The sequence below is a fragment of the Panthera tigris genome, chromosome B1 (genome assembly GCF_018350195.1).
Source record: "Panthera tigris isolate Pti1 chromosome B1, P.tigris_Pti1_mat1.1, whole genome shotgun sequence".
Taxonomy (NCBI): Eukaryota; Metazoa; Chordata; class Mammalia; order Carnivora; family Felidae; genus Panthera; species Panthera tigris.
The window spans coordinates 169380445-169406298 of record NC_056663.1 but is presented as its reverse complement, the minus strand read 5'-3'; the positions used below and the strand labels follow the sequence as shown (position 1 = coordinate 169406298).

The 25854-nt window shown below is 42.2% G+C and overlaps 1 protein-coding gene across 15 annotated transcripts in view; it reads left to right on the top strand.

Annotated features, from left to right (window-relative positions):
- Window positions 1-25854, top strand: part of LIMCH1 (LIM and calponin homology domains 1) — a 324774-nt gene that overhangs the window by 291290 nt on the left and 7630 nt on the right. For 4 of the 15 annotated variants that reach the window (XM_042984636.1, XM_042984625.1, XM_042984631.1 and 1 more), the window contains 11 exons: window positions 1294-1399; window positions 6134-6174; window positions 10645-10725; window positions 13689-13781; window positions 14643-14747; window positions 16094-16224; window positions 17973-18094; window positions 18361-18484; window positions 20555-20632; window positions 22499-22607; window positions 25043-25145. In XM_042984636.1, the coding sequence (XP_042840570.1) occupies window positions 1294-1399; window positions 6134-6174; window positions 10645-10725; window positions 13689-13781; window positions 14643-14747; window positions 16094-16224; window positions 17973-18094; window positions 18361-18484; window positions 20555-20632; window positions 22499-22607; window positions 25043-25145 (1093 nt within the window). Of the gene's footprint in view, window positions 1-1293; window positions 1400-5293; window positions 5369-6133; window positions 6175-10641; window positions 10726-13688; window positions 13782-14642; window positions 14748-16093; window positions 16225-17972; window positions 18095-18360; window positions 18485-20554; window positions 20633-22498; window positions 22608-25042; window positions 25146-25854 lie in introns of all 15 variants that reach the window. The other 11 variants (XM_042984622.1, XM_042984628.1, XM_042984627.1 and 8 more) reach the window with 7 other exon arrangements.

Here is a 25854-nt window from a genome sequence, read left to right as displayed (position 1 = left end):
AAGATTCCATTAGGGCCAAATATATTATTCATAAAGAAAAATAAAATCCTACTAAGAAGAAATTATAGGCATGAAATCATCCTGAGAACCAAATCAGAGATCAGCTTATGATGAAACAAATGCTCTACAGCCTGACTTGCCCTGTTTGCTATCAAGTTAGTCTACTGGGAACACAGCCACTAGCCAGAGTGAACCCAAGCAAGTCCTGTAAGCAGCCGAAAGGACACGAACTGATATAGCCATGCCCTTCCTTCTGATCTTTGCTCAGAGTCTACTGACTCTTGTTTTAGACATCAGTTTGGTAATCTGGTGTTTCAGCAGTTGATTGGAAGCAATAAGTCAGAAGGAAGGTGCTTCTTCTGCCCAAAGCCATTCAGATTGGGGAATGGCTATTTCTACAAAGCAAACAGAAGAATTTATAAAGCTTAAAATTTTGAAACTGTTTGCCATAAGGACAAGTGGTCTAATCTGCCTCAACAATCCCCTAATGGCACCATTGCTAGGACACTAGTGGATGGTAGTTATTTAAAATGACACTTCTTTGTCAACAAGCAAAATATATTGCCTTTAATGTGCTCTGTGTAAGTTTGTGGGAGGGTGGTGTACTGTCTTGAGAATAATGTCCACTAGAAGGTGATATTATTTTAATACTCAGCACTTACATAGTAAGATTTATTTTATCTTATGTGGAGCGTCTCACTTTCTGATGTTACAAAATCAGTATTATGGAGTACCAAGAAGAGGATATGTGGTTGATTGATCAGAAAATAGTACAGAATGGTGTATAATCCCAAAGATAGAATATTATCTTCTGGGTTTGGAGAAAAGTGATCATCATACTTCTATCCTCTAGTTTGATTTCTCTGAAGAAAATTGGCCTCTATATATATTTTTTTTATGTTTATTTATTTGTTTGTTTATTTATTTATTTATTTATTTATTTATTTTTTGAGTGAGAGAGAGAGAGAGAGGGGCACACGGAATCCAAAGCAGGCTCCAGGCTCTGAGCTATCAGCACAGAGCCCAATGTGGATCTTGAACTCACAGACCACGAGATCATGAACTGAGCGGAAGTTGGACGCTTAACCTACTGAGCCACCCAGGCACCCCAGGCCTCTATATTAATGTAGAAAACACAAAAGAGTTTTGGGGAAGGGGCAAAATTTTCCATTTAAAAGTTAAACATTTGGGTTTATTGACTTATGTAATAGCTATGGTTCTTAAATTGTATTTCACCTGTGCAATTTTTAATGGAAAATATTAGAATGTTTCTGTTTGTTGCCCATGATCCAGGTGGGAAAGCCAAAATCGCCAGAGCCAGAAGCAACCCTGACGTATCCATTTCTGGACAAAATGCCTGAAGCCAACCAATTGCATTTGCCAAATCTCAATTCTCAAGGTAAAATGAAAGAAATATTTTATTAGCTCTCTCTCTTTTCCTGGGCCCGTCTGCAGTAAAATATTCTTTATTTTAAAGGAAGACTACCTCCTTTATGTTAACATCCCTTTAGCCATGGTGTTTGCAAGAATCCGTGGTGGCTAAATTAAATAACTTCAGAATGGAAATCTGGGATCGCACTGTCTATGTGGCCCAGCCAGAAACCCAGCTACTGACACTGTTTTGTCAACCCGGCGCTGTAGGCACAGTAGGACCTACACAAGTGTTTGATACCTTAAAAGAATTTTATTGGCTCCAAAATTTTTTTTAAATTACAAAATAAAAAATCAATAACTTTAATAAAAAGTTTATCATCTTAATGGTTATGTCAACTTCATTAACTGTCAATTATCTCATCTTTACAAAATACTCATTCCTTTGACAATTTGACTCCTTTGGAAGAAAATCAGATTTTCTTACTCCATAATAATTCCCGGGTGTGCATGACGATTACTGAGAAGTCATTCACAATCATAGATTAAACGTGTTCTGCAAACTCCCCAGGTAACTCACAGGCCATGTACAGGTTGTGAATTCACCCCTTTACTCTTTAAGAGTTCCACTTGAATCTCTTTGTCCTTGTGAAAAACTCAGGTGCCCACAACCACCAGAAAGGAGTCTTAGGGGTGTGAACAGGATAGGGGAGTGTCCTGAGAATTCCCTGCCTGTTCTGCAAAACATATAGACTACTGGGCATTACTAGTGTGAGTTCTCTCTCCAGACGTGAAAACAGCTAGAGTTTAGGAGGCAAGAGCTGTGAGGTTTCTTGTTTATCTTTTTTTAATGTCCTCTTCCCAGTACACTTTATAGATTTATCAGCTCAGGCAAAGAGAAGATGGTACAGGGTCATTGTGGCTGGGGATTTATTTTTATTTTTTTCTTTTCAAGGATGGGCAGCTATTTGGGGCCACAATTGGCAGAATCTCGGTTGGCTTCCTTTAGCCCTGGTTGATGGCTGGGTGATAAGGTGGGCTCTATTTGTATAACAGGAAGTACTTTGGAGGGAATTAATTAGTACATACACTGATGATCTCTGGTTCCTTAATGTGGAAAAAAGTTCAATACTGCCTTCCAAGCATTTGTTTTAAATTTGTCGGCCCTACTGTCCTGAGGGGAATTGACAAAAATAAAGTCTTCTAACTGGGCCAGAAATTGACCATATTTAGACAGGTTTTAATCCTGCCCTATTTCTACCACTTTTTAATTGTGTGGAGAAGTAATAGAGAGAGGAAGTATATATTTTAAGCCATCTTAATTAGTTTTCTTGTCTCACATGTTTTTACATTCTGTTACCTGTTGTGCATTTCAACTTTGTGAAATGTGCTGTTAATTAAGGGACTTTACATCATGCTTTATCTAAATTGAATGATAAAAAGTAAAATTTAGTAGCACTAGAGAATTTCAAAAATTAGTCTTCAAAATAGAACTCTATTCGATGTACACTTGTTCTGTACTCCTGTCCGGTTCACGGAAGCTGTAATGACAGCTGCAGGCTCTGGAGACAATGCTTGGGTTTGAATTCTTGCTCATCTAGTTCTTAGCTGTGTGATCTTCCCCACCAAGATCTCCTAATCTCTTATCATCACCTGTAAACTGTAAAATGGAAACAATAGTACCAACTTCATAAGAGTTTTGGAATAATTAAATGAGATAAACAAAAAAAAAAGTGTTTAGCTCAATACCTGCCCCAGAATAAGCACTAATATAATCTGGTAGTTTCAGAATAGTAGGAATAGAAGTACAGAGCAAGATACCAGGCAATAATAAGCTATTCCTTTTTAAATTTATTTTTAAATGTAATGTACTGTACTTAAATATATTTTTGAGAGAGAGAGAGAATGAATCCCAAGCAGGTTCTGCAGTCAGTGCAGAGCCCAACACAGGGCTCAGTCTTACAAAGTGTGAGATCATGACCTGAGCTGAAGTCAGGAGTCAGATGCTTAACCGACTGAGCCACCCAGGTTCCCAGTAATAAGCTATTCTTAAATGCTTGTCTTAAAATACGAATGGATACTGTAAAGATATGGCTTTAAGCAGTAATTTTCAAATATGAGTACATGCCAGGGTTCCCTACAGGATTGGTTAAAACACAGGTCCCTGGGTTCCATTCCTACAGTGTCTGAGTAGGCCTGGGCTGGGGCCAGAGTATTTGCATTTCTAACAAGTTCCCAAAGGTGATGTTGATGCTGGAGATCCAGGGACCACACTCTGAAAACCACTGACTTGAAGTATGTGTTTTAATTGCTGACCAAGGACATTGCCAAGAGATATAAAAATAACAGTAATACTTTGTTTACAGTGAATAAATTCCTATCTTCGAGAAGAAAAGGCCTCTAATAAATGTAACCTTAAAAGACAGAATTTGTCTTAAATTGGGAGGGGAGAGGGGGAAGTATAGGGCTTTGCCCAGATATAAAAAGTCAGAGGGAGTGGGAGATACGGGCTTCCAGGTATGGAATGAGTAAGTCACCGGATGGAAAGAAAGTACAGCTCAGAGAATACAGTCCATGGTATTGTGACAGCGTTGTGTGGTGACAGATGGTGGCTATACTTGTTCTATGTGTATGTGCTATAGCATACTGTATAGAGTTATCCATCACTGTGTTGTGCATGAAACTAATATTGTGCATCAGTTGTACTTCAATTTAAAGGAAAAAGTCAGTGGAACTATGTAAGTGACTAGTCTGTGGTCACACATCAAGTCCAAAGAAGCTATACATTTAGGATCAGGAATCTTGGAGCCATACCTAATACTCTCTCCCTTAGACAATGATATCTCCCCCATTTCTACAAACTCGTATGTTTATAGACTGATTTACAGGCTACTGAAGATCTGGTGGTGAGCCCTAATGATATTTCACAGATTCCCCCTAAGCACGCGCGTACACACACACACACACACACACACACAGGGAGTCTCTTTTTCATTTATTTTTCTTTTATTATTTAAAAAAATTTTAATGTTTATTTATATTTTTGAGAGAGCGAGCATGAGCAGGGGAGGCGCAGAGAGAGAGGAAGACACAGATTCTGAAGCAGGCTCCAGGCTCTGAACTGTCAGCACAGAGCCCGACGTGGGGCTCAAACTCATGAACTGTGAGATCATGACCTGAGCCGAAGTCGGACACTTAACCGACTGAGCCATCCAGGCACCCCATAAGTAGCCTTTAAATAATCTGAAAACATTCACAGAATACATTTGAAGGTGACAGTTTTCCTTTTCTCAACTATCTCCCAGCAGTTCAAAGATATATTGGTGTTTTGGGAAAATACGTGAACATTTTAAAACTGATGTCTTTGAACTGAGAATGATGTGAGAGTTGCACAGGGCCCCGTTTAAGGATGTAAATGCTGACCATGAGCTTGTGTCTATACAGACAGACATCTACACATCCTTTTGCTACACACATGCACAACTTTGGCCTCAGACTTCCATACATATGCTTTATAAAGGATAGAAAAGAATCATTGAACTCATCTCTGCTGTCTTTTATACTTTCCCAGTGTTCTCCAAAAGCAATTTAAACTGTGCGTTTTGCTCTTGCAGAGCGTATCATCCTATCATTTGAGATTTAACTTTTAACAGTATCACCATTAAGTATACGCCTATAAAATTTCACCTAACGCCAAGGAAGACCAACCACAGCAGGAACTGTCCCATTTCTACTGGCTTTTGTCCATGTCTTCAGGTTTTGTATGAGTTTTATTGGGATATTTTGTACTTCAGAGTCCCTCCTTCTCAACTCTTGTATCGACTACAGCCAAACGTCCTTCAGTACTTGAGAGCGTGGTTCTATCCAATTCTCACCCCGTCCTCATGGTTTTCTGTTTGTTCTGTTCTGCCATCTGATCTAGAGTCGCCTGGCATTGCCAGTGTTCCGCTTAGAGTTCAGAACTCTTGGCGACGTTCCCAGTTTTTCTCCCAGTCAGGTAAAATGCATACTGGGTAGCTTTATCTCTTTTGTGCAAAAATCCATGTTGGGGGCAGCCGATACTGTCTGGTATTCTTCTTCATTTCTGATTTCAGAAAAAAAAAAAAAAAAAACAAAAAACGCTTGTTTCTGACACACAGTTAGCAAAGAGCTGGTTCTTTGGTAACGGTACCAGTTATACTAAAATTGGAAGGAAATGAATAGAATTTTATTTTGATTTTGAAAATCTAAAGACATAATATTCAGCTCTTTCTTTTAAAAAAAAACAAAAAAATAGGCATTCAAAATCATTTTTTCTGCTCTTCTCTTTTTTTTTTGTAAACAAAGGTTAGAAGTATTTGCCAGGAACCGGTAATGGTTCTCTTGTTAACTGTGTCCCTCTCTTTACTTTCTGGATGGTGTCTGGCCTCTCCCTGTATGATAATTCTCCATGTCAGACAGTGAGGGAACCGGGCAAGCAAGCTGGAATGCAAGGGGCATTAAAAACCAGCACCTATAATTTTTGCTTCTTATAGTCTAGTCTCTGGTGCTAATTGATGTGATCAATCATATGACACTGGTCATTACTCCTTTTGGTGATGGGTACAAATTGCTTCAAGGGTCTGCTTTGTTATGATCTTCTAATGCTCTTGGCTTACCAAAAAAAAAAAAAAGTTGATCTAAGGCTGACATAGGAACCACCCTCCACTCAGAGGATCAGAGAGAAACACTGTTAGCAGCTGCTTAATCTTCTTTTTTTTTCCTTTTCTTTCTTTCTGTACAGTGGATTCTCCAGGCAGTGAAAAGTCACCTGTAACGACACCTGTAAGTAGCTGTGTGATTTTAATTTATAAAGTATTTGATTTGCTTAGAAAGAATTCAACCAAAAATGGACTCTAAATGATTATAAAAGAATAATTAAAAGTCTTGTGTAATGCTCTCCGGTGCAATGTGAGGAAAGACATTATATGGGTGGTTTATCCTTACACAGAGTTGTGATATGCCTGGAAACAAAATGGTAAGTGAGTTAGGAAAGTAAAATCTGATGAAGGTGACCATAGGAATTAGTATTAAAACATGCAGCTCCTATCAGCATTCAACATCATTATTTTAACCGAGGGTAATACTTCAATACTTGAACATAGTGTACTGTCGACAGACAGGGCGCAGCTAAAACTCCCTGGGAGACTCACGCTGCCCCTGTTCACTCCTTTTCACAATGAGTATCTTGAATAATATTAATTGTATGTTTAGTTTTCAATATTTTCTTTCAATTACATCAAAAAAAGTCATTTGCTAAAAGTAAACATTAAGACACATGATGCTGTGGCAACCGCTTGCTGCTGAATTGTACGTGAACGCTCTCTGTAGACCTGACTTTTCTCTGAACTGCGTGTTCCCAGTGCTGGGCCTGGCACCTTGTTCAGCCTCTGAAACTCCACTGGCTTTGGAGACTTCCTCGATGGCACAATCAACTGTAGCATTTCCCCGGAGCCCCCGAGGTGTAGCCACATAATCACCGTTGCACCTCTGTTTCCAGATTTACTAACATATGACCCTGCAGATGTTATATAACTTCTTTGGACCTTATATTCCTTGATTATGCAATGAGATCATAATCCCTCCTTTCAGGATGTTGTGAGCTTTAATCGAAATAATTACGTGAAGCCTCTAACACAGTGCCTGATCCATGAACAAATCCTCCCAGTGGCTAATCCAAAAGGCCCACCATAGCCAATAGGAATTCTTTTTTTTTTTTAATGTTTGTTTATTTTTGAGAGAGAGTTGTGCAAACGGAAGAGGGGCAGAGAGAAAGGGAAGCAGAGGATCCGAAGCAGGCTCTGTGTTGACAGTAGAGGCCAATGCGGGGCTCAAACTCATGAATCGTGAGGTCATGACCTGAGCTGAAGTCAGATGCTTAACTGACTGAGCCATCCAGGGACCCCGCCAATACCAATTCTTATCTATAGGTACCTTGTCTCACTCTGAGAAGTCCTAAGTGTCTGTGCAGAATGGGGAAGGGTCACACAGCCCTAAGTATTTCCAGCCACATTCCAGAACTAGCAACCACTTGTGCAGGCTGAGTCTCCAGCCAATACTGGGAATCTTGAGTTTCTCAGGAAGCTGAGTATACTCCCGGTGAGTGGGAACCCCCAGAAGGATCCCAGAGGTGGCATCCTTGGCACATTAAGAGTATACGAAACACATTGATTTCCATCTTAATTTACATGGGAGCAACAGAGTCATATTGTTCTTGTACCCCTAGGCAGGGGTGGAGGGGAAGGGTGCCCTGAAGAGATACGTCCTTATTTCTGGTTTATGGAAACTAGAACAAGAAAGAAACAAATTACTGACCTATATAAGTGAATTCTCTGAAAATACCCACCCAAATTTGACATTCTTTCAATGATAGCTCTTCATAGAACAGAAAAATAAGTGACATTTGAAAATAAGAGAAGCTTGAAGAGGAACTAAGCTTGGCTTATGCTGACCTCAAAAGATCAGAACACTTGCAGTCAGACTTGGAGTGGCCTGGCTCAGCATCTAGAAAGGGGAGAGAAGGAGATGCATTCCTTGGCCTGAGGTGATTCCATCCATCTATTCAACAAACATCTGTTGAAGGCCTAAAAGTGCAAGGTCTTGGGATACTTAGGGGGATAAGGGTCCTCTCTGCCTAGGAAACCCCAGGCCAAAGAAAGTACAGATTTGTAAACAGATAAATTATAGAACAAAGTGGGCTAAATGCTCTTCATTCTGACTTTCTCTGGCAGCTTTTAGATCTCTTTTATGATAGTTATCACACTGTCTTCTGGTGTCATTTATACATTGGTCACTCCTTCACAGCCACCCTCCCCACACGCTCAGTTGTGAGCTCCACAAGGCTGGGACCCTTGGCCAGCTGGTATCCCCACCTGGCCCACACTGGTGCTCAGCAAATAGTCACCAAAGGAAGGAGCGGGATCACTTTGCTTTCCCTTTTGTTTATCACGCAAGTATCTTCCTCTTTATCTTTCTTCCTCTGAAGACACTATTTTTGTCTTCCTTTTTAACAAATATTCCCTATTTTCTTCTGTGCTCAATCTCCCTACCCCACACTACTTCCTTCTGTCTGCTCACACTTTACTTATTCTTGCAATTACTGCCTGGTAAAATCTGAAAATTGAATAATTCCTAATTGTTCTTCTTTTTTCTGCCACGATTGGACAGACTCTCCCCACTGGACTCCCTATGGCTTTGTTCACAGAACCACACCCTTTTCCTTAAAAGACAAAGAAGGGTCATTCCTTCGAGAGGCGTTCTGAACACTTAAATGGCTTCTTAGTTTTAGGAAAATGCCAAGTGGAGCCAACCTTTAACACTGTTAATTCCTAATTTATTATCTGGAATCCCATTTGGATGACATCTTATGATCATCCAAGGAAATTTGGGAAATTTTGAATTATATACAGTTAAATATCTTAAATAGCTTTTCTCCTGCATAACCTGTCAGAGCCTTTAGTTTACTAATTGCAGTATGAATCCCAAGAGTGGTGTATAGGAAATACATTTCCCTACCTGATTTGCCCACCTTTCCTTGATTTTTTGTGGGTATCATCCTAACCATTTGCAGGTACCATAGCAAGAGTACCAATGGAGGCTCACATTTCATGTGTCTACATACATTAAAGTTATAAATATTTATCTTGTTATAAATCAAGCAACACCCATGGCTGGCCTGCATTCTCAGCCCAGAGACACTTCCTTGGGCCAGCTCAGCCCTTGTCCACCTAAGTGGTAGCATGGATCTGTTGGGGGCAGGGCAGAGCCGAGGGTGAGCTGGCCCAGGTGTCTTGGACAGTAACTAGACCCATCTAAGCCTCGGACAGAACTGACCCTGTCCAGCTTCTCAGGCAGCTCAGGTAGATAGATTCTGCCTGCTGCCCACCACCCCCAGGCCCTCCCCCTCCTCTCAAATTCCGCCAGCCTCATCTTGCTTTTTTCTTTCTAGATTCCTAGACAGTTCTAAGTGCTTCCCCAAACCAGCCCATCAGAATAGAGGGAAGGGAAGAAGCACAGTTAGTGGGGAACGTGGTTTGCTTTGGCACCTCCCCCTGGGTGTTGGGAGAGGCCAAGTTTAAATGCGGCCAGTTTCCCAGAGGCCAGCTGTGATCTCTCTTCCCCTGTGGACCTGCTCCGTCTTGTATATTGTGTGACCCGGTTGCCCACTTTGGTTCTCGCATCCTTCTCCCGTTATTCCCATTCATTCATTGCTGCCAAACTCACAAAACCCTTAAAAAAAAAAAAAAAAAGTCTTTAAGTTTGTATGTTGGTTATTCGGCACCAGGGCAGGGACTCCCTCTTGCCTGAATCACAGGTGATGCTGGTGAGCATTGGTGAGTTAAATAACCCACTTTAGAGACAGCTGTGATGGAAAAGCAATAGCAGCATAAAAGATGAGTTTTGGGGGCTCCTGGGTGGCTCAGTCGGTGAGGTGTGCGACTTCAGCTCAGGTCATGATCTCACTGTTGGTGAGTTTGAGCCCCGCGTCGGGCTCTGTGCTGACAGCTCAGAGCCTGGAGCCTGCTTCAGATTCTGTGTCTGACTCTCTCTCTCTGCCCCTCCCCTGCTCGTGCTCTGTCTCTCTCTCTTAAAAATAAATAAACATTAAAAAAAAAAAGATGAGTCCTATAGGGGACACCTCGGTGGTTCAGTCAGCTAAATGACCTTGATTCAGGTCATGATCTCACAGTTCATGAGTTTGAGCCACTTGTGCTGACGGCTCAGAGCCTGGAGCCTGCTTCAGATTCTGTGTCTCCCTCTCCCTCTCTCTGCCCCTCCCCCACTTGACTCTCTCTCTCTCTCTCAAAAATAAACATTAAAAAAAAAAAAAGATGAGTTGTATAGTATGGCAAACACCACTTCTCACAAAATACAGTTCTGCTGAAATAAGCATTCAGATTTGCTTGGACCAGGATCGATATCCAGAATGAGTATCTCATGCTTAGAAGCGTGCATACATTTAAGAGATCACTTCTAAAAGAAATGAAGCCAAAGCCTTCCCATGCCAGGGGCTAGTTACTTCATGTTTTCATTAGCTGCAAAAAGGTTCACAGATCATACCAGCTTCCTGGAAGTAAACCAAAGAGGAATTAGGATTAAAAAGTGGTTTCCGGCAGCAAAGAGGGTCTTTAAGACATGTGGAGGCTTCAATTTCCGTATGTCGGAGTGCCAGTCTGTAAGCTAATTGTGTCCCTTGCCCTGTCCTGGCCTTGAGGACGTGGCTTAGTTCTGATCGTGGTTTTATTTTCTAAGCAGTTTAAATTCTGGGCATGGGACCCAGAAGAGGAACGTCGGAGACAGGAAAAATGGCAGCAGGAGCAGGAACGTTTGCTCCAGGTAGGACTGAGCTTACTGCTTTGTTATTTTCCATTAGATGATGCCCTCATCGTTACTGTTAAATAAGTTTTTAGCACAGGAAAGCATGGAATTGGATTCTTCTCAGAAGTTGGTGAGTCTAAGGCCATTCCCTTGGTACCAGTGCAACAGTGTCCTGTGTCTGAGTCCTCCTGCCAGAGTTTACACTGATGAACACAATGAAAAAGCATTTCACTTAAAAAAAAAAGAAAATCCAAGGGGATTTTCTGGTTCAGTCAGTAGAGCATGTGACTCTGGATCTTGGGGGTTGTGAGTTTTAGCCCCACGATGGGTGTAGAGATTACTTAAAAATAAAATCTAAAAAGGAAAAAACCCAAGTATTAGGGGCCAACCCATCCATTCATCACCTCCTTAGTTGCCAAGTTCCAGTCCAAGTAGCAGTGGGGATGAATGATCAAAAAACTATTTGGTAACATACATGTGAAATAATATGTGGCCTGGGTCTTGTTCCTTCAGTGGAAATGTTTGCTCCATGTTTGAGTAAAGGCTGCTCATTTTTAATCCTAGAAACCTTTCGGGAGTAAATTGATCATGGTGCTGCTTGTTCCAAGCCAGTTTTGTAGAGTAATGAGGATTCCAAAAGTAACCTACTAATCTTAGAAACTAACCTGAGTACTTGCATGTGCCAAGAACTGGCATATTTGTTGGTGCTTGATACATCTAATTTAATCCTCATAAAACTCTTCAAAGTATGCCTTATAGTCCAAGTATGCAACTGAAGAAACTAAGTTTCAAAGAAGTTAAGGTCAGACAGCTAACAGTTGTTGAGCCTGGTTTCAAATACAAGTCTGTATGAGTTTAAAACTCATGTTCTTTCTGCTGTATTCCAACTAGTACTGATTTTACCAAAAGAGCATAAAGAAAAAGAATGTTAAATCTCATTAATTTTGATGACTTTAGGCTGGTGTGTTTTACTTCTTTTTCCTTATCTTTTTGCTTTGACCGTCACTCTTGGCTTAATTCCCAGGGGCTGGGAGCAGGGGTCAGTTTAGATAGTTAGTTAATTATAGTATAGCTTTAGGTCTGCCAGTTAAGTTTAACACTTTTCAGAATTGCACAGGGTTAAATCTTTAACCCAACATGCACAGGGATAAATACCCACATATTAGTGAGAACCCAGATTCAGCAAAGTCCCAGAACTGTGGGGACTTTCAGGTCCACTGGGAGACCCCAGACCAGCCATGGGCATCTACTGTTCCCTTGGAACTCAGATGCCCATTGCCCAGCTAAGTGGTGAACAGCTAAGAGTCAGAAATCCCACAAAGAAGACAAGCAAGCGTGCTTCCCAGGGTGGCACTCTGTCACTTACAGTCTCCAAGGAGGCCACCGTTACAGATGCAGACATATGTGTTATTCTTATCCCACCAAATTGTTACGCAGCGTGGCACTGCAGGGTTGTGAGCTTTGGGGCAAGGTGCCTGTGCGAGCCTGCCGGTGTGGGCACGCCTGTGTTCACACATGTGTCCACACATGTGTGCACGTGCTGGTGTGTGTACATGTGTGTGTTGGTATGTGCTGGTGTGTATGTGTGTGTGTGGCATAGATGTATGGCATCTTTCACTCCCTCACTCAGTTCATCCTCCTGGTGAGGGAAGGATGTGATGTGAGCTCCTAGAACCAATAAGCCTAAGCTTTGCTTGTTTTTCAGTTTCTGTTAACTGTTAGAGTCTGTTTCCTCTCTCTGAAAGGCCCCTAAAGTCCCTCTCAGAAACTTTATAAGATTAGGTTTTGATAACAACATTTTTACCTAGAGTTAAAAGCTGGCCATGGGTTGGCCAACAATGGCTTTTCCAGAACATTAATAAGAACATCAGGCTCCAGGCAATCCCGGTAGAGCCCTTTTGCTCCTAAGATAATGACATCACAGGTGATACCTGGAGGAAATCTCAGTGCCTTCTCCAGCAAGATAGAAGCAGACTTGTTTTAGCCTCAGAGAGAAGATTGACAGTAATTAGACTAAAATATTCGACTGTGTGTGGTACACTTCAGTGATGCCTTTGTCTCTGGCATGTCACAGGCACCATTCCCAAGACATCTGGGGTGTCAGCTCCCATTTTAGGCACTAATTTTAATCTCCATTTATTCATTTCTTCTAGTCAGCTGTCCAAGGGACTCCAGGCACATTTTTGAAGCCATCCTTATTCAGAGTGTTTTTTTCCCCCAGAAGTGGTGACTGGTGTTGGATTGTTTCCGAAAACAGTAATGGCAGTTCTGATGCTGGAGCCTTCTAATGGGCTGTTTACAAGCTACTCTTAATTCAGAAGTTACTTAAACCTGGGAAGATTCCATTCCGGGAGAATGGCTACAAGCAAAGAGTAACTCAGCTACTTAGCTAATTATCATCTTGTCCACTTTGGACCTTTCTGCATTGTGTGTCTTGAAACCCACAAGGTTTTTTTGTTGTTGTTTGGTTGGTTGGTTTCTGGTTTGTCTTTTTTTTTTTTAATTTTTTTTTAACGTTTATTTATTTTTGACACAGAGAGAGACAGAGCATGAACGGGGGAGGGGCAGAGAGAGAGGGAGACACAGAATCTGAAACAGGCTCCAGGCTCTGAGCTGTCAGCACAGGGCCCGACGCGGGGCTCAAACTCACGGACCGCGAGATCATGACCTGAGCCGAAGTTGGCCGCTTAACCTCCTGAGCCACCCGGGCACCCCTCTGGTTTGTCTTTTATCAGACCCTCTCAGTGGCAACATATTTCTATTAGTGAAATGGCAACACTCCTCTCTGAAGGGCCCAGTAGAAACAAACCATCAGTTTAGTCTACCTCCCAGGACAAAAACCAAGTGAAGGAAGATCTTACAGTCTGGAGATAGTCTTGTGATAAATTGTTCATGGTGGTTTAGAGGTGGGAGAGAAATGTCCCAGTGATGTACGTGTGCCACGGTCAGTTCAAGAACTATCTGTGGAAATTCTGTAACAGGAGAGATACCAGAAGGAACAGAACAAGCTGAAAGAAGAGTGGGAAAAGGCTCAGAAGGAGGTGGAAGAGGAGGAACGCAGATACTACGAGGAGGTAGGAAATTCCCAAGAAGGAATGTGACTTGTAGTTTTGATTCCTCAGATTCTATCAACGCATTTTTTGTCTGTGGTACCTGTATGCATGCGGCTGTGTCTGATTCTCCTTACCCACAGCCGAGCCCTGTCTACTTCTCCGAAGAGTCATCTCCTATAGACTCTGAAAGACCACAATTCCCCCCAAATATAGTTTGTGGTAAGGGCATGTTGAGTCACGGTCAGGGGCGACAATATAATTTTATCTTTTCTCTATGCAGAGAGTCAGATTCTTGATTTACCTTAGAGAGATGACATGAAAGTATTTATTTGTGGGTTGCTTTGAGGAAAGCATGTTTGGGAGTAGTCAGTTCATTTTGGGAGGATGATTTTGGTAGTGAGGCTAAGTGGATCCTTCCACTGCATTCACTGTATGGCGCTAGAGAGATTCGGAGGGAGGAGAATTTGGTTTTGTCTCATTTCTTTAGAAACAAACCAGACCACATCAGAGAATTAGAAGGGAGCTACATTTAATGTATATTATCTAAAATTTGTTTATGATTAATTTTCTGAATTTATCTTTAATAATTTTTCTGCATAATCTGATCCCTAAAATCATTTCCAATTAGGCTTCTTGAATCAGACTAAGTAATTCACAAAGACTTTGTTTTTCTAAACCAAATGCTAATTTCTAAATCGTTGCCCATAGAAAGTGTTATCTGATTTACATGCTTTTGGGAAATAATACCTTTTGTTTTTAGTGCCCTGCTTCTTTGCACATAATTCCAATATTCTTTTCCTAAAGTTCCTTAATGAAATTTTTCTCTTGACAAATATGATTTTATATTTTCTCCCTTTCATTAATTCCTATTCTTCCCTTTAGGAGCGCAAAATAATTGAAGACACTGTGGTTCCATTTACTGTTTCTTCAAGTTCTGCAGACCAGCTGTCTACGTCCTCCTCTGTGACTGAGGGCAGTGGGACAGTGGTGAGATCATAGATTAAAAGCAATTTGTGAGGGATGCCTGGGTGGCTCAGGTGGTGGAGTGTCTGACTCTTAGTTTTGGCTCAGTGATGATCTCACAGTCATGGGTGTGAATCAGGCTCTGCACTGAGCATGGAGCCTGCTTCAGATGCTCACTCTCTGTCTCTCTCTCTCTCTCTCTGCCCCTCCCCTGCATTCTCTCTGTCTCTCTAATTAAAAATATAAAAATTAAAAATAAAATTGGGGCGCCTGGGTGGCTCAGCCAGTTAAGCCTCCAACTTCGGCTCAGGTCATGATCTCGTGGTTTGTGGGTTCGAGCCTCGCTTTGGGCTCTGTGCTGACAGCTCGAAGCCTGGAGCCTGCTTTGGATTCTGTGTCTCCCTCTCTCTCTGCCCCTCCCCTGCTCATGCTACGTCTCTCTCTCTGTCTCTCTCTGTCTCTCTCTCTCTCAAAAATAAATAAATACTTTAAAAAATTTTTAAAAATAAAAAATAAAAATAAAATAAAATCAATTTGTGAAATGAATAAACCTAAATAGAAGTACTAAACAATAAGGCCAAGTTTCTTACCGGTTTAAATCCAAGACTGGCTATTTCCCTAGAATCATGTCAACTACTATGTGGCCATGGTCAAACTCCAGAGAGACTTCCTAGGGAGCAGTAAAATCATTACTGGGGCCATGTCTGCTCCCACAGGCTGGCAACCAAAGTCTCTCTGCACTGGCTGGCAAGGTCCTGGTTAGTGGGGCCCCGTGCTGGAATGTCCTTCTTACTCCCCATCATTCACTTCTTCAGTAGACATGTATTCCTCTCTGCCACACCGTACGTTCCTTTGCACCGCATAGTAGCAACAGGATACCAACAATATGCTCTCCCACCAGCTTCCATGAAAGTTGCTTCTAACTCACTCTTCAGATTCCACATGAAATTTATATGTGTCTTCAGGGGCTGGAGACAGCCTAGAAAGGCCGGTTTACCTCCATATCCTCCCAGTAAGATGGTGGAGATATGAAACTGAAGTCATACCAAGACTTGAATAGTCCGTAATCTGTGTAAAAAAAAACATAATAACTCATGGGCACTAGAAAGCCAAGACTCCTCTGACTTTATTTTGAAAGGTGGGTTTTCTAACCAGTTCTCTTTCATAATAACTATCGAGAGAGATCCAGATTACACACTTATTTCAAATCACTAGAAATCAGTTACCAATCAGTTAAATTAGACAATTGTTTTTTTTAATTGTAGGCAATGTGAATTGAAAAAATGTTTCAAATATCCCATGGCCAGAGATGAGTGTTGTCCAGTGTGTTTAAAAACTATATTCAATTTTATCCTTGTTTTCTCCATTAGAATAAAATGGACTTGGAAAACTGCCGAGAGGAGGAACAACAGATAAGACAGAAGAAACCACTCCAAGGGGACAAAAATGATTTATTATTGCTCAAGACCAAGGAAGGTCATTCACTGGAGGAAAAGGGCAGGTATGAACTGTACCAGGCTGTCCATCTAAATGTGCAAAGCCAGGCTCTACCCATTCGCTCCCAGAAAGGGTACCCATTTCTAATGCAAATCATATTCAGCTTTGAAATTATCATTCCAGTAATACATTACATATTGCTTAAACACATTCTAATAGCTCTGAAGTCAGTCTGAGGAAGGGGAGATAGTATAGATCATCAAAGGAACATGCTGTCACTTCAAAGCTCCAAATCTAAATATCGTTCACCTGAAATGGTTAATGTGTCTGGAGGGAGGGAGGTTGAAATGAGGCCCTAGGGTCTTACCCACTGTGGTTTTACTGGACTTTGCCACTATCCTCTGAGGTGCGAGAAGCTACATTTATTCTGGGTGACAATATAAAGGATAACTAACACATTGGTTGTGGCTAATCACCTCACCCCGTGGGTTCCACTGTGTCCCATGGGAGATCAGAAAAGGACACGAAGAAACCCGTGGAGCATTCAGAGCTGGCTCAAACTGGAACAGAATCCAGTTGTAGCTATCGGCTATAGTGAGTGTATTCCTAGAAGGAAGGAGCCCACAGAATCCCAGGAAGCTGGCAGTACCCTGCCACCAGGAAGTTTTTGTGAGACAGATGTTTGCTTCTGGGACTTTGAGATACCAGGGAGAGATTAGCAAGCATGCCAGGATGTGTGTGCATGCACATGTACAAGCGTGCATATATACAGCATGTGTATCCACACACAGCATCCTCAGAGGGACCCGAAGGCATGAAAGGCTAAGCGTCAAAGATGGTCTAATTTGGAAGTGTGGCTGGGAGCTGGGCTCTTCTGGTGGGATTTGCTCTGAGAATTCTCCCATGTCCATCAGCTGGAAGACCGGTTGAATTGTGGACATAGGAGCTTTAGGCCCAGGTCCAGAGTCTGCAGAATCTCTGGAATATCATGCCTGTTTCCAGTTAACGCTTTTCAAAGGAACTTCCAAGTGTCGTGCAACGAAAGCCACTACTCGGGAATATCTGAATGAAACCGCCAAGCATTATACATGGATTTGCACTGGTTCTCCAGACACTCCCTGTCATCTCCTGAAACTTGTTTTTCCCAGAAACTTTCTTAAACCTCCTCCGTCTCTCCTTCCTTGGCATACAGAATCTACTGCGAGGCCAGTGATTAGTATGGGCTGCCCAAATCCTATGCGGCCTAAGTGATTTCTACAATAAGTCCTCCCTCATGAAAATCTGGGAGATTCCAGTTAGCCCTGGCATCCCTTGATATTATTGGAAGAAGAGCTTTATGGACAGGGAGGTGGGGAAGACATCAGAAATAATGGTTTCCAAGCTTATGAAACTGGTGGGACATGAAAATGTGCAGCATTGTCCAGTGTTTTAAGTCCACTTTACATCTGGTTTAAAATGAAAAGAATAGGGGCACCTGGGTGGCTCAGTCGGGAAGTGTCCAACTTCAGCTCAGGTCATGATCTCGCAGTTTGTGAGTTCGAGCCCTGTGTCAGGCTCTGTGCTGACAGCTCAGAGCCTGGAGCCTGCTTCAGATGCTGTGTCTCCCTCTCTGTCTGCTCCTCCCCCACTCACACTCTGTCTCTCTCTCAAAAATGAATAAGCATTAAAAAAATGAAAAGAATAAATAAACATTTAGTTAGTCCCATTTCTGTTTTCATATTACAACTGGTACTTCCATGCCCTAAGGGATAGGATACGTTTACTTCATTTGCTTTCATTTCTGTTCTGAAATATACTGGTTTGTCTTAACAGCCTAACTCAAGGGGCCATGGCTCATTCTAAGAGTCCTGAATCAAAAGGAATCCATCAGGACCGTCAGCTGGATACAGAAACTGGAGCCCTACACTGTGGGATGAACCCACAGCTAGCTCAGGGTAAGAATGGGTGTTTAAACCCAATGATTAAATTATTGTAAGCCCCGTAACATGGTTCAGACAGGTGTGACCTCTGCTGACTGCAAGCTTCTCTCCTAGCTTATGTTAAACAGCACAGTGAATAGATTCCCACCAGGGTGGGCCCAGAGTCTAGATGAACTCCCCGTAAGACCACAGCAGGCATTAGCACATTAAAGAAAGGTGACATACAAAGCACGAGGGTGACCTTATTGAACACTAAGTTTATGTTCTTTACTTGGCCTCAGATCCATCCCAGAGCCAGCAGGTATCAAACCCACCAATGCACATTTTAGAAGATGTGAAGCCAAAAACCCTCCCTTTGGATAAAAGCATTAACCATCAGATCGAGTCTCCGAGTGAAAGGCGGAAGTGAGTAGCCAAATAAGACGCATGTGGAATTCCTTTTGTTTGCTCTTCTTTAACAACGGGAAAAGTAGGATGAGATGGCAAGATGTCAGCAGCATTTTTGTGCTTCTCTCCATTGACTCTGAGTGACCAGATAACAAGTATTTATGGATGTTTGAGACAGTCTTCTTGGCAAGTAAATATTCACTCTGATTTTTATCAATCTGTCAGAGCAAAGTAATGTTTTTAACCCACAAATCTAAACACTGGGAAGAGTTTACAGGCCTGTTGTATTATGAATTTATTTAAGTGAGTTAAACTGTCTCGTAGACTATCAACAAATGTTCTTTCAAGGAAAAATAAAACTTTTTCTCTCATTTACATGCTGTCCCATTAAGTAACTACTCCAGGTTATATTCTAAGTTTGCAAAAACTGTATTATTTTACAATAAGAATAGTTCCTATCATTTTTGAAGCATATCAGTGTATGAAAGTGTGTTGAAGCGTTTACATATCTCCCCTCTTTTTTATATGCATTTATTCACTGAACTCTTCCAATAACTTTACTGGGTTATGGTTTCCATTTTACAGACGAGAATCTTGAGGCTCATCCAAAGTATTTGACTGGTTAAGTGGTAAAGGAAGTCAAAATAAAGCCATAGTTCCACTATAAGATCATATTTGGACCAGAGGTTCTTGTAATCAGTTCTTAAAAACTAGATTCTACCTAGAACCAGACCACCTGGATTCAAACTTGAACTCTGCCACTTGCCTGCAGAGGACTTTGAGCAAGTTACTTCATCTTTCCCTGCTTCAGTTTCTTCATATGTAAAATCAAGATAATATTAGTACCTGCCTCAGGGGGTTTCATGCCTGGAAGATAGCAAATGTAGAGCTATGCAGTGCGGGTGGTGGTGGTGACTCATTTGTAAGTTCACCTTTTTACCTTATTTTTCATGTTACACTTTTTTTCTCAATGACGCATTTTCCCTTTTCTCTTACATCTAACCAGTTTTGTTTCCATATGTTCCAGCGACATGCAAAATCAATAGAAGGTCACATCACAGAGAACTAATCATTATTGTTGCTGATTCCTGTGTGATTTTCAATCTTTTTTTTTTTTAACGTTTTTATTTATTATTGAGAGACAGACACAGAGCATGAGCAGGGAAGGAGTAGAGGGGGGAGGAGACATAGAATCTGAAGCAGGCTCCAGGCTCTGAGCTGTCAGCACAGAGCCCGACATGGGGCTCGAACCCACGAACTGTGAGATCATGACCTGAGGTGAAGTCAGTCGCTTAACCAACTGAGCCACCCAGGCGCCCCGATTTTCAACCTTTTTTAAAGGCAATGTACTTATACTTTAGGGTATTACATGCAAATCTGATACTCTGGAAAAGACACACTCTCCCTGAGGAGGGAGGTTTGAGTGGGCAGCGCTTCAGGGAGTTTTTCTGCAAACGGTTTGAAGACAGATGGACTCGTCTCATTCACTTGTTCACTTCTGTGCTGGTGCTTCTCTTTTCTTCCTTCTTTTCTGTGTTCTGTCCCTTTCTTTACAAATGAAATTAACTTTTTAAAAACATTTTTAATGTTTATTTTGGAGAGAGACAGAGAGACACAGTGTGAGTGAGGAGAGGGGCAAAGAGAGAGGGAGACACAGAATCTGAAGCAGGTTCCAAGCTCTGAGCTGTCAGCACAGAGCCTGACACAGGGCTCGAACTCACGGACCACGAGATCATGACCCGAGCAGAAGTGGGACACTTAACTGACTGAGCCACCCAGGTGCCCTTAACTTTTTAAAAAATATTTATTTATTTTTGAGAGAGAGTGTGGGAGTGGCAGAGAGAAAAGAGAGGGAGACACAAAATCCCAAGCAGGCTCCACGCTGTCAGCACAGACCCCAACGCTGGGCTCGAACTCACAAACTGCAAGATCCTGACCTGAATTACCACTAGGACACTCTGTTGTCTTTTATTTGGTTGTCAAGGGAGTTTTATTTTGTTTTGTTTTAATCTAAAATGTTTTTTTTTTTCTCGTGGGATGGGCTTCTCTTTATTTCTCATAATTTTTGGCTCCTTTACCATGTTACAGGAAAAGCCCTCGAGAGAATTTCCAGGCTGGGCACTTGTCCCCCTGTTCTCCCACCCCTCCTGGCCAATCACCAAACAGGTACAAGAGGTTGGAAAGCCTTTCTGAGGCTGCTTGGTTTTGCCTAGAGCCTGCTGAGCATGATTTCAACCAAATAAGTGCTTGCCAGATGATTTTAAGAGAGTTGTCCATCTACCTCTCTTGCTACACACACACACACACACACACACACACACACACACACACACACAGACAAGAGGAAAGAATACAGTCGCCATCCGCCTGCAGATTTTCTCAGCCCATGATAGAAAAGGCCAAGTGTATGATGTTGGCACGGATTTGGCCATAGGGCTTTAATTACATTGTGCAGACCTGCAATCTAATAATAAAATCGACTAGACAATTGCTGGGCTCCTCAGCCGGCGCCTCTCCCTCCGAGTTGGCCTGGTCCTTCTAGGCAAGGTCTGCTGATGGCTCTTACAGTGAACCGGGCGGGGGCTAGCTGCGAAACTTCATCCTTCTCTTTACCCCACTCAAGCTCTGTCGTGATTGCTTCTGGACATTAATTGGGCCCCATGATATTCTTAAAAGCTGCCTGAGTTCCCATTCACGGGAGAGACGAATCCGCTGAGTACTCAGATGTTTTCTTTGATTTGGAGATTTCATTTAACTACCGGATAAGAGGGAAATCCTAATAAATAGAGTTTGCTTGGAGCAACTCTTCCTCTTTTCTTTTGTCTTCCTTTCTGTTTCTTCAGTTCCTCTGTACCCTGTTGGCTTTGGAATGAAATGTCAGATTTTTAAATGTCTTGTGTAATTCCAAGAGCTTTCCAGACAGTAGGCATCGTTGCAATCGGATCTTAGTCGTGGGAAAGCTGCCTTAGAGGACAGCCCTCTAGTGCTGTCCGCGGGGTCCCATTCTAGTCCGGTGGTGGGTCCTGTGCTAGAGGCTGCAGGGTAGCAGAGATGGGGGAGACTCGGCCCAGGCCCTCCAACTGCTTACAGTGCACAGAGACAGCTAGTGCCCAGCTCATGGAGGCACAGAGTGTTTGCACTGGAAGAGGTGGTGGGTAGATAAATCCAGTCCTCTCGCTTTAAAAATGAAAGGGAAACCCAAAGTGAGTTCTTTACACCAGAGCATAGAACTTGGTGACAAGAGCATAGCGTAGGTCTCGTGTCTGCCTGGTACCTATTGGGAGATATCACAATTGCTTCTCTATTTTTAAACAACCACAACAGGTTTTTTTTCTTTTTCTTTTTTAATTTTTCAATGTTTATTTTTGAGAGAGACAGAGTGCAAACAGGGGAAGGGCAGAGAGAGAGGGAGGGAGACACAGAATCCAAAGGAGGCTCCAGGCTCTGAGCTGTCAGCACAGTCCCCGATGTGGGGCTCAAACCCACAAACTATGAGATCCTGACCTGAGCTGATGCCTCACCAACTGAGCCACCCAGGAGCCCCCCAATCTTTTTTTCTTAATAAATTAAAAGAAATGCCCTAGTGGGCCAATGAGCCAATTATAGAACATTTTAAAGCAACACTGAAACCTTAGTGGAGCTAAATTTGATGATCTTTTCAGACTTAAGAAAACCTATGATAAATAACATTGAATCATTTCAAGGCATTTAATCATTGTGGTTGAATAGACACAACATAGACTTCTTAAAACAAATAACTGAAACACACACACACACACACACACACACACACACACACACCCCAAATTCCATACCATCCTGGAAGCCTATTGTATTTAGCAGTTGTTTGCAACTCATCTCTAATGCTTAATTCCTGCTCATTATCAGTTCAGTAATCGCCATTTCATTAATGACATAAACATTTTTAAAATCCGTGGTTTGTTTTTTTTTTTTACATGAGGCTACATGTTTGTGTGTTTGACCAACTATTCTAAATGAACATTTTGTTATTACGTATATTTTGAAACCTAGGTCTATCAGCGGGAAGAAGCTGTGCTCGTCCTGTGGGCTCCCTTTGGGTAAAGGAGCTGCAATGATCATTGAGACCCTCCAGCTCTATTTCCACATCCAGTGCTTTCGGGTATGTAAGCACCACTCTCCTCCCCAAGTGCAGCTCCGTGATGTCTCTGGCATCGTTCTGGGCTGAGAAAGTACCTCCTGGAAACCCTGACATCCTTTGCTTGGAAGGCCAGCCCCTCTAGGTTGTACAGAAGTGCTGTTCTTGGAGCCCATCCTTCAGGATGAAGCCGTCCTCCAGCACATCCCTCTGGGATATCGGACAAGAAGAAGCAAAACCAATTTGCGCAGTGTCTTTCCAAGACTGTTTTCGTTGCTAAAGAGCATATACTCCAGCAGGAAGCAGAGAAAGCCACCCTGGCAGGACAATGATACCTCTGAATCTGTGAAGGTCATGTGGATTTATTTGGAATATAACATCTTCGCTGCTTCTGACACTCAAGTGACTTAACGTCAAAGGGTTTTTGCCTTGACTTCATGAAAGATGTTCTGTCAATTAAATGGTTAATAGCTAGTTGCAGAATTGTAGGTCTCCGAATATGCCTCTGATGACAGATTGAATATCGCCCCCTCTGAGAAGCCGCCCTGCCCACCAGACTAAGTCAGCTGCCTGTGTTACAGGTCCTTAGAGAGCCTTTCATGGTCCTTGTCTCTCACCTTTTTAAATGTGTAATTATCATCTCCTCAAATAAACTGTCAGCTCCATAAGGGACAGCTCACCACGATTTCCTCTGAACCTGGCAGAGATGGTGTCAGTAAATAGTTTTCAATGAATGAGTTGATAAATACATTGAAAATGAGGAAGCCTACGTTCTAATCCCAGATCCCCCGCTAGAAGGAGGTGCGCTAACCACTTCTAGCTCATTTATTACAAAACTTACAAGTTGTGCTGTATCAGCATTTCCTTTTTGTTTTTCATTCATGGACACAGTTCAAGTTAATATCTAATTTTGAAGCTAAACCCTCAAACTCTAAACAAGAGTCATTTCTTCCTCTTCGTTAATCTAACACGCTTTCTTTTCCCCTCTTGAATTTTGTTCTGTTTCTTTGTTGATAGCTTTTTCAGCTATGAAGTAAACTTGCATGGGTTTAAAATAACTCCCGCTTTACCTATTAGCTCAGAGAAAGTGAGTGAATTACTGATGTTATTTAATAATCTAGCAGTAATTACTGGAAAGTAAGACTTATGGGCAAAACACTACATGGATAGTTAATTAGACTCAATTTATCAGTATTGTCATTGTAAAACGAAGCTAGACAATGTATATCCTAAATTGTCTCAGAGTGTTTTGAGGCTCAAAGAATATACTTTTTAAAATTTCTTGACAATGCCAAGATAACATGTTCCAACAACAGTTTGTTCTCAGAGACCTTCTCTGAACTTGAAATAATCCAGATGGCAGAGAGTCTTTGCAGTTTCTTTTTTTTTTTTTAATTTTTTTTTTCAACGTTTTTTTTTTATTTATTTTTGGGACAGAGAGAGACAGAGCATGAACGGGGGAGGGGCAGAGAGAGAGGGAGACACAGAATCGGAAACAGGCTCCAGGCTCCAAGCCATCAGCCCAGAGCCTGACGCGGGGCTCGAACTCACGGACCGCGAGATCGTGACCTGGCTGAAGTCGGACGCTTAACCGACTGCACCACCCAGGCGCCCCGAGTCTTTGCAGTTTCTTAAGGGATTGGAGACTTGCCTTCTTAGCTGTCAAGGCCTTCATTCTAATTATTCACTTCCTGGAGCTGGTCTGACGTTTAAGGCACATCACCTCTTAGATTTATCCCCCAACCCCTGCGAAGTCGGAGCTTCTCACGTCATTGGGATGAAGCCTTCCTCTGCCCCTGGTGACCTCAGAGCATGAGTCTGAGGCTGGCCCTCTACTTGGGAGCTGGGTCTTAACGCCCCCCACACACACCCCCGCAAGAGGCTGGCCTTTGAACCAACCCCCATTGCCACTTTCTCTGCTCCAACCAGTGCAGTTTAGCCCCCAGCCTCCTCCTGCACTCGGGCTGACTTTGCTAAGAGGCGTTCTATTCCCAGCGGGTTTGTTACTCTGGGTGTTACTGCTTTTAGTGTAGAAATGTAAAGTGGAATCGCTGTTTCCTAGTAATCCTGATCCGGTAGAACAGGCCAACAATTCTGGAAAGCATTTAAAGATTATTCACAGACAAGTGTCAACTGATAATCCATTGGTCGTGGGTTCATCTGTTTGAAGTGGCTGTTCTGTCTTGATTTGGGACCAACCTGACATCACCTACCAGCTTTACAGCCCTGAACAAGTCAGGGAGCCTCTGAACCAGTGTCCTTCTCTGTAAAATACAAGGAGTTAGGATAAATTGCTAGAAGCGTGTTGTGGCTGTAAGTCAGCTCGTGGTGCAGCATCTAACACAACAAATGTGGAGGTTGTACAAGTGATTGTTGTGTATTTGTGGGAACCACAGCTAAGCATTATAAAGAAATGATTTCTCGTACACCTTGTAAGTTCTGTTCTTTCTGCCCTACAGTGTGGAATTTGTAAAGGACAGCTTGGAGATGCAGTAAGCGGGACGGATGTTAGGATCCGAAATGGTCTTCTAAATTGTAATGATTGCTACATGCGATCCAGAAGTAAGTACTGGGGTGTGGGGAAGGATGCTTCAAAATGAGTGAGTGCGATCACATGCCTCTTACAGAACCCAATTTAGGAATTCAACCTCCTCATTGATTGACATACCTACTCTGAGGGTAAGATTTATTAGCATCTAGGTGAAAGAAACAATAATGAAATAATCTCTGTTTACCATTTGTTTCTTACTGGAAGTGACATTTACTGTGTGGGCCAAATTCTTTTTATCCAGAAAAAATGTTTTTATCCATTAGTACACCAGCAGGTAAAAACTGTAGATTGTTTGAGACCTTGCTTGAGCTCACCATAGAGATTTGGGTGAGACAGAAGAAAGATAACAAGGTCTGTGAAACACTCCTCATTTGTAGAGGCATATCTTTAGAAGACCAGCACCATTTGGGATGGTTTAAATGTGAAAAGTGGCTCTCCAGTGTTCATCAGATCAAGCACCAACTCCGCAATGTCTGCATTCCCTGCACTCAGGAGTTTCATGACATGATCTGGTTTTGTTCCCAAATGAATTAAAAGCTCCTTTAGAGACAAAATGATGGGTTCTACTTCTCTGTGAATCCCCACCCCACCTTCCTCCAAAACACCTGAGGACACAAACAGAGCTTAACAAATCCGAGCTTCCCTGAAGCTCCTTTGAGCAGCCTGCCCTCTGGTCATGTCTGGGTCTAAAACCATAGAAGGTTCTTGTTGGTTTTGAGG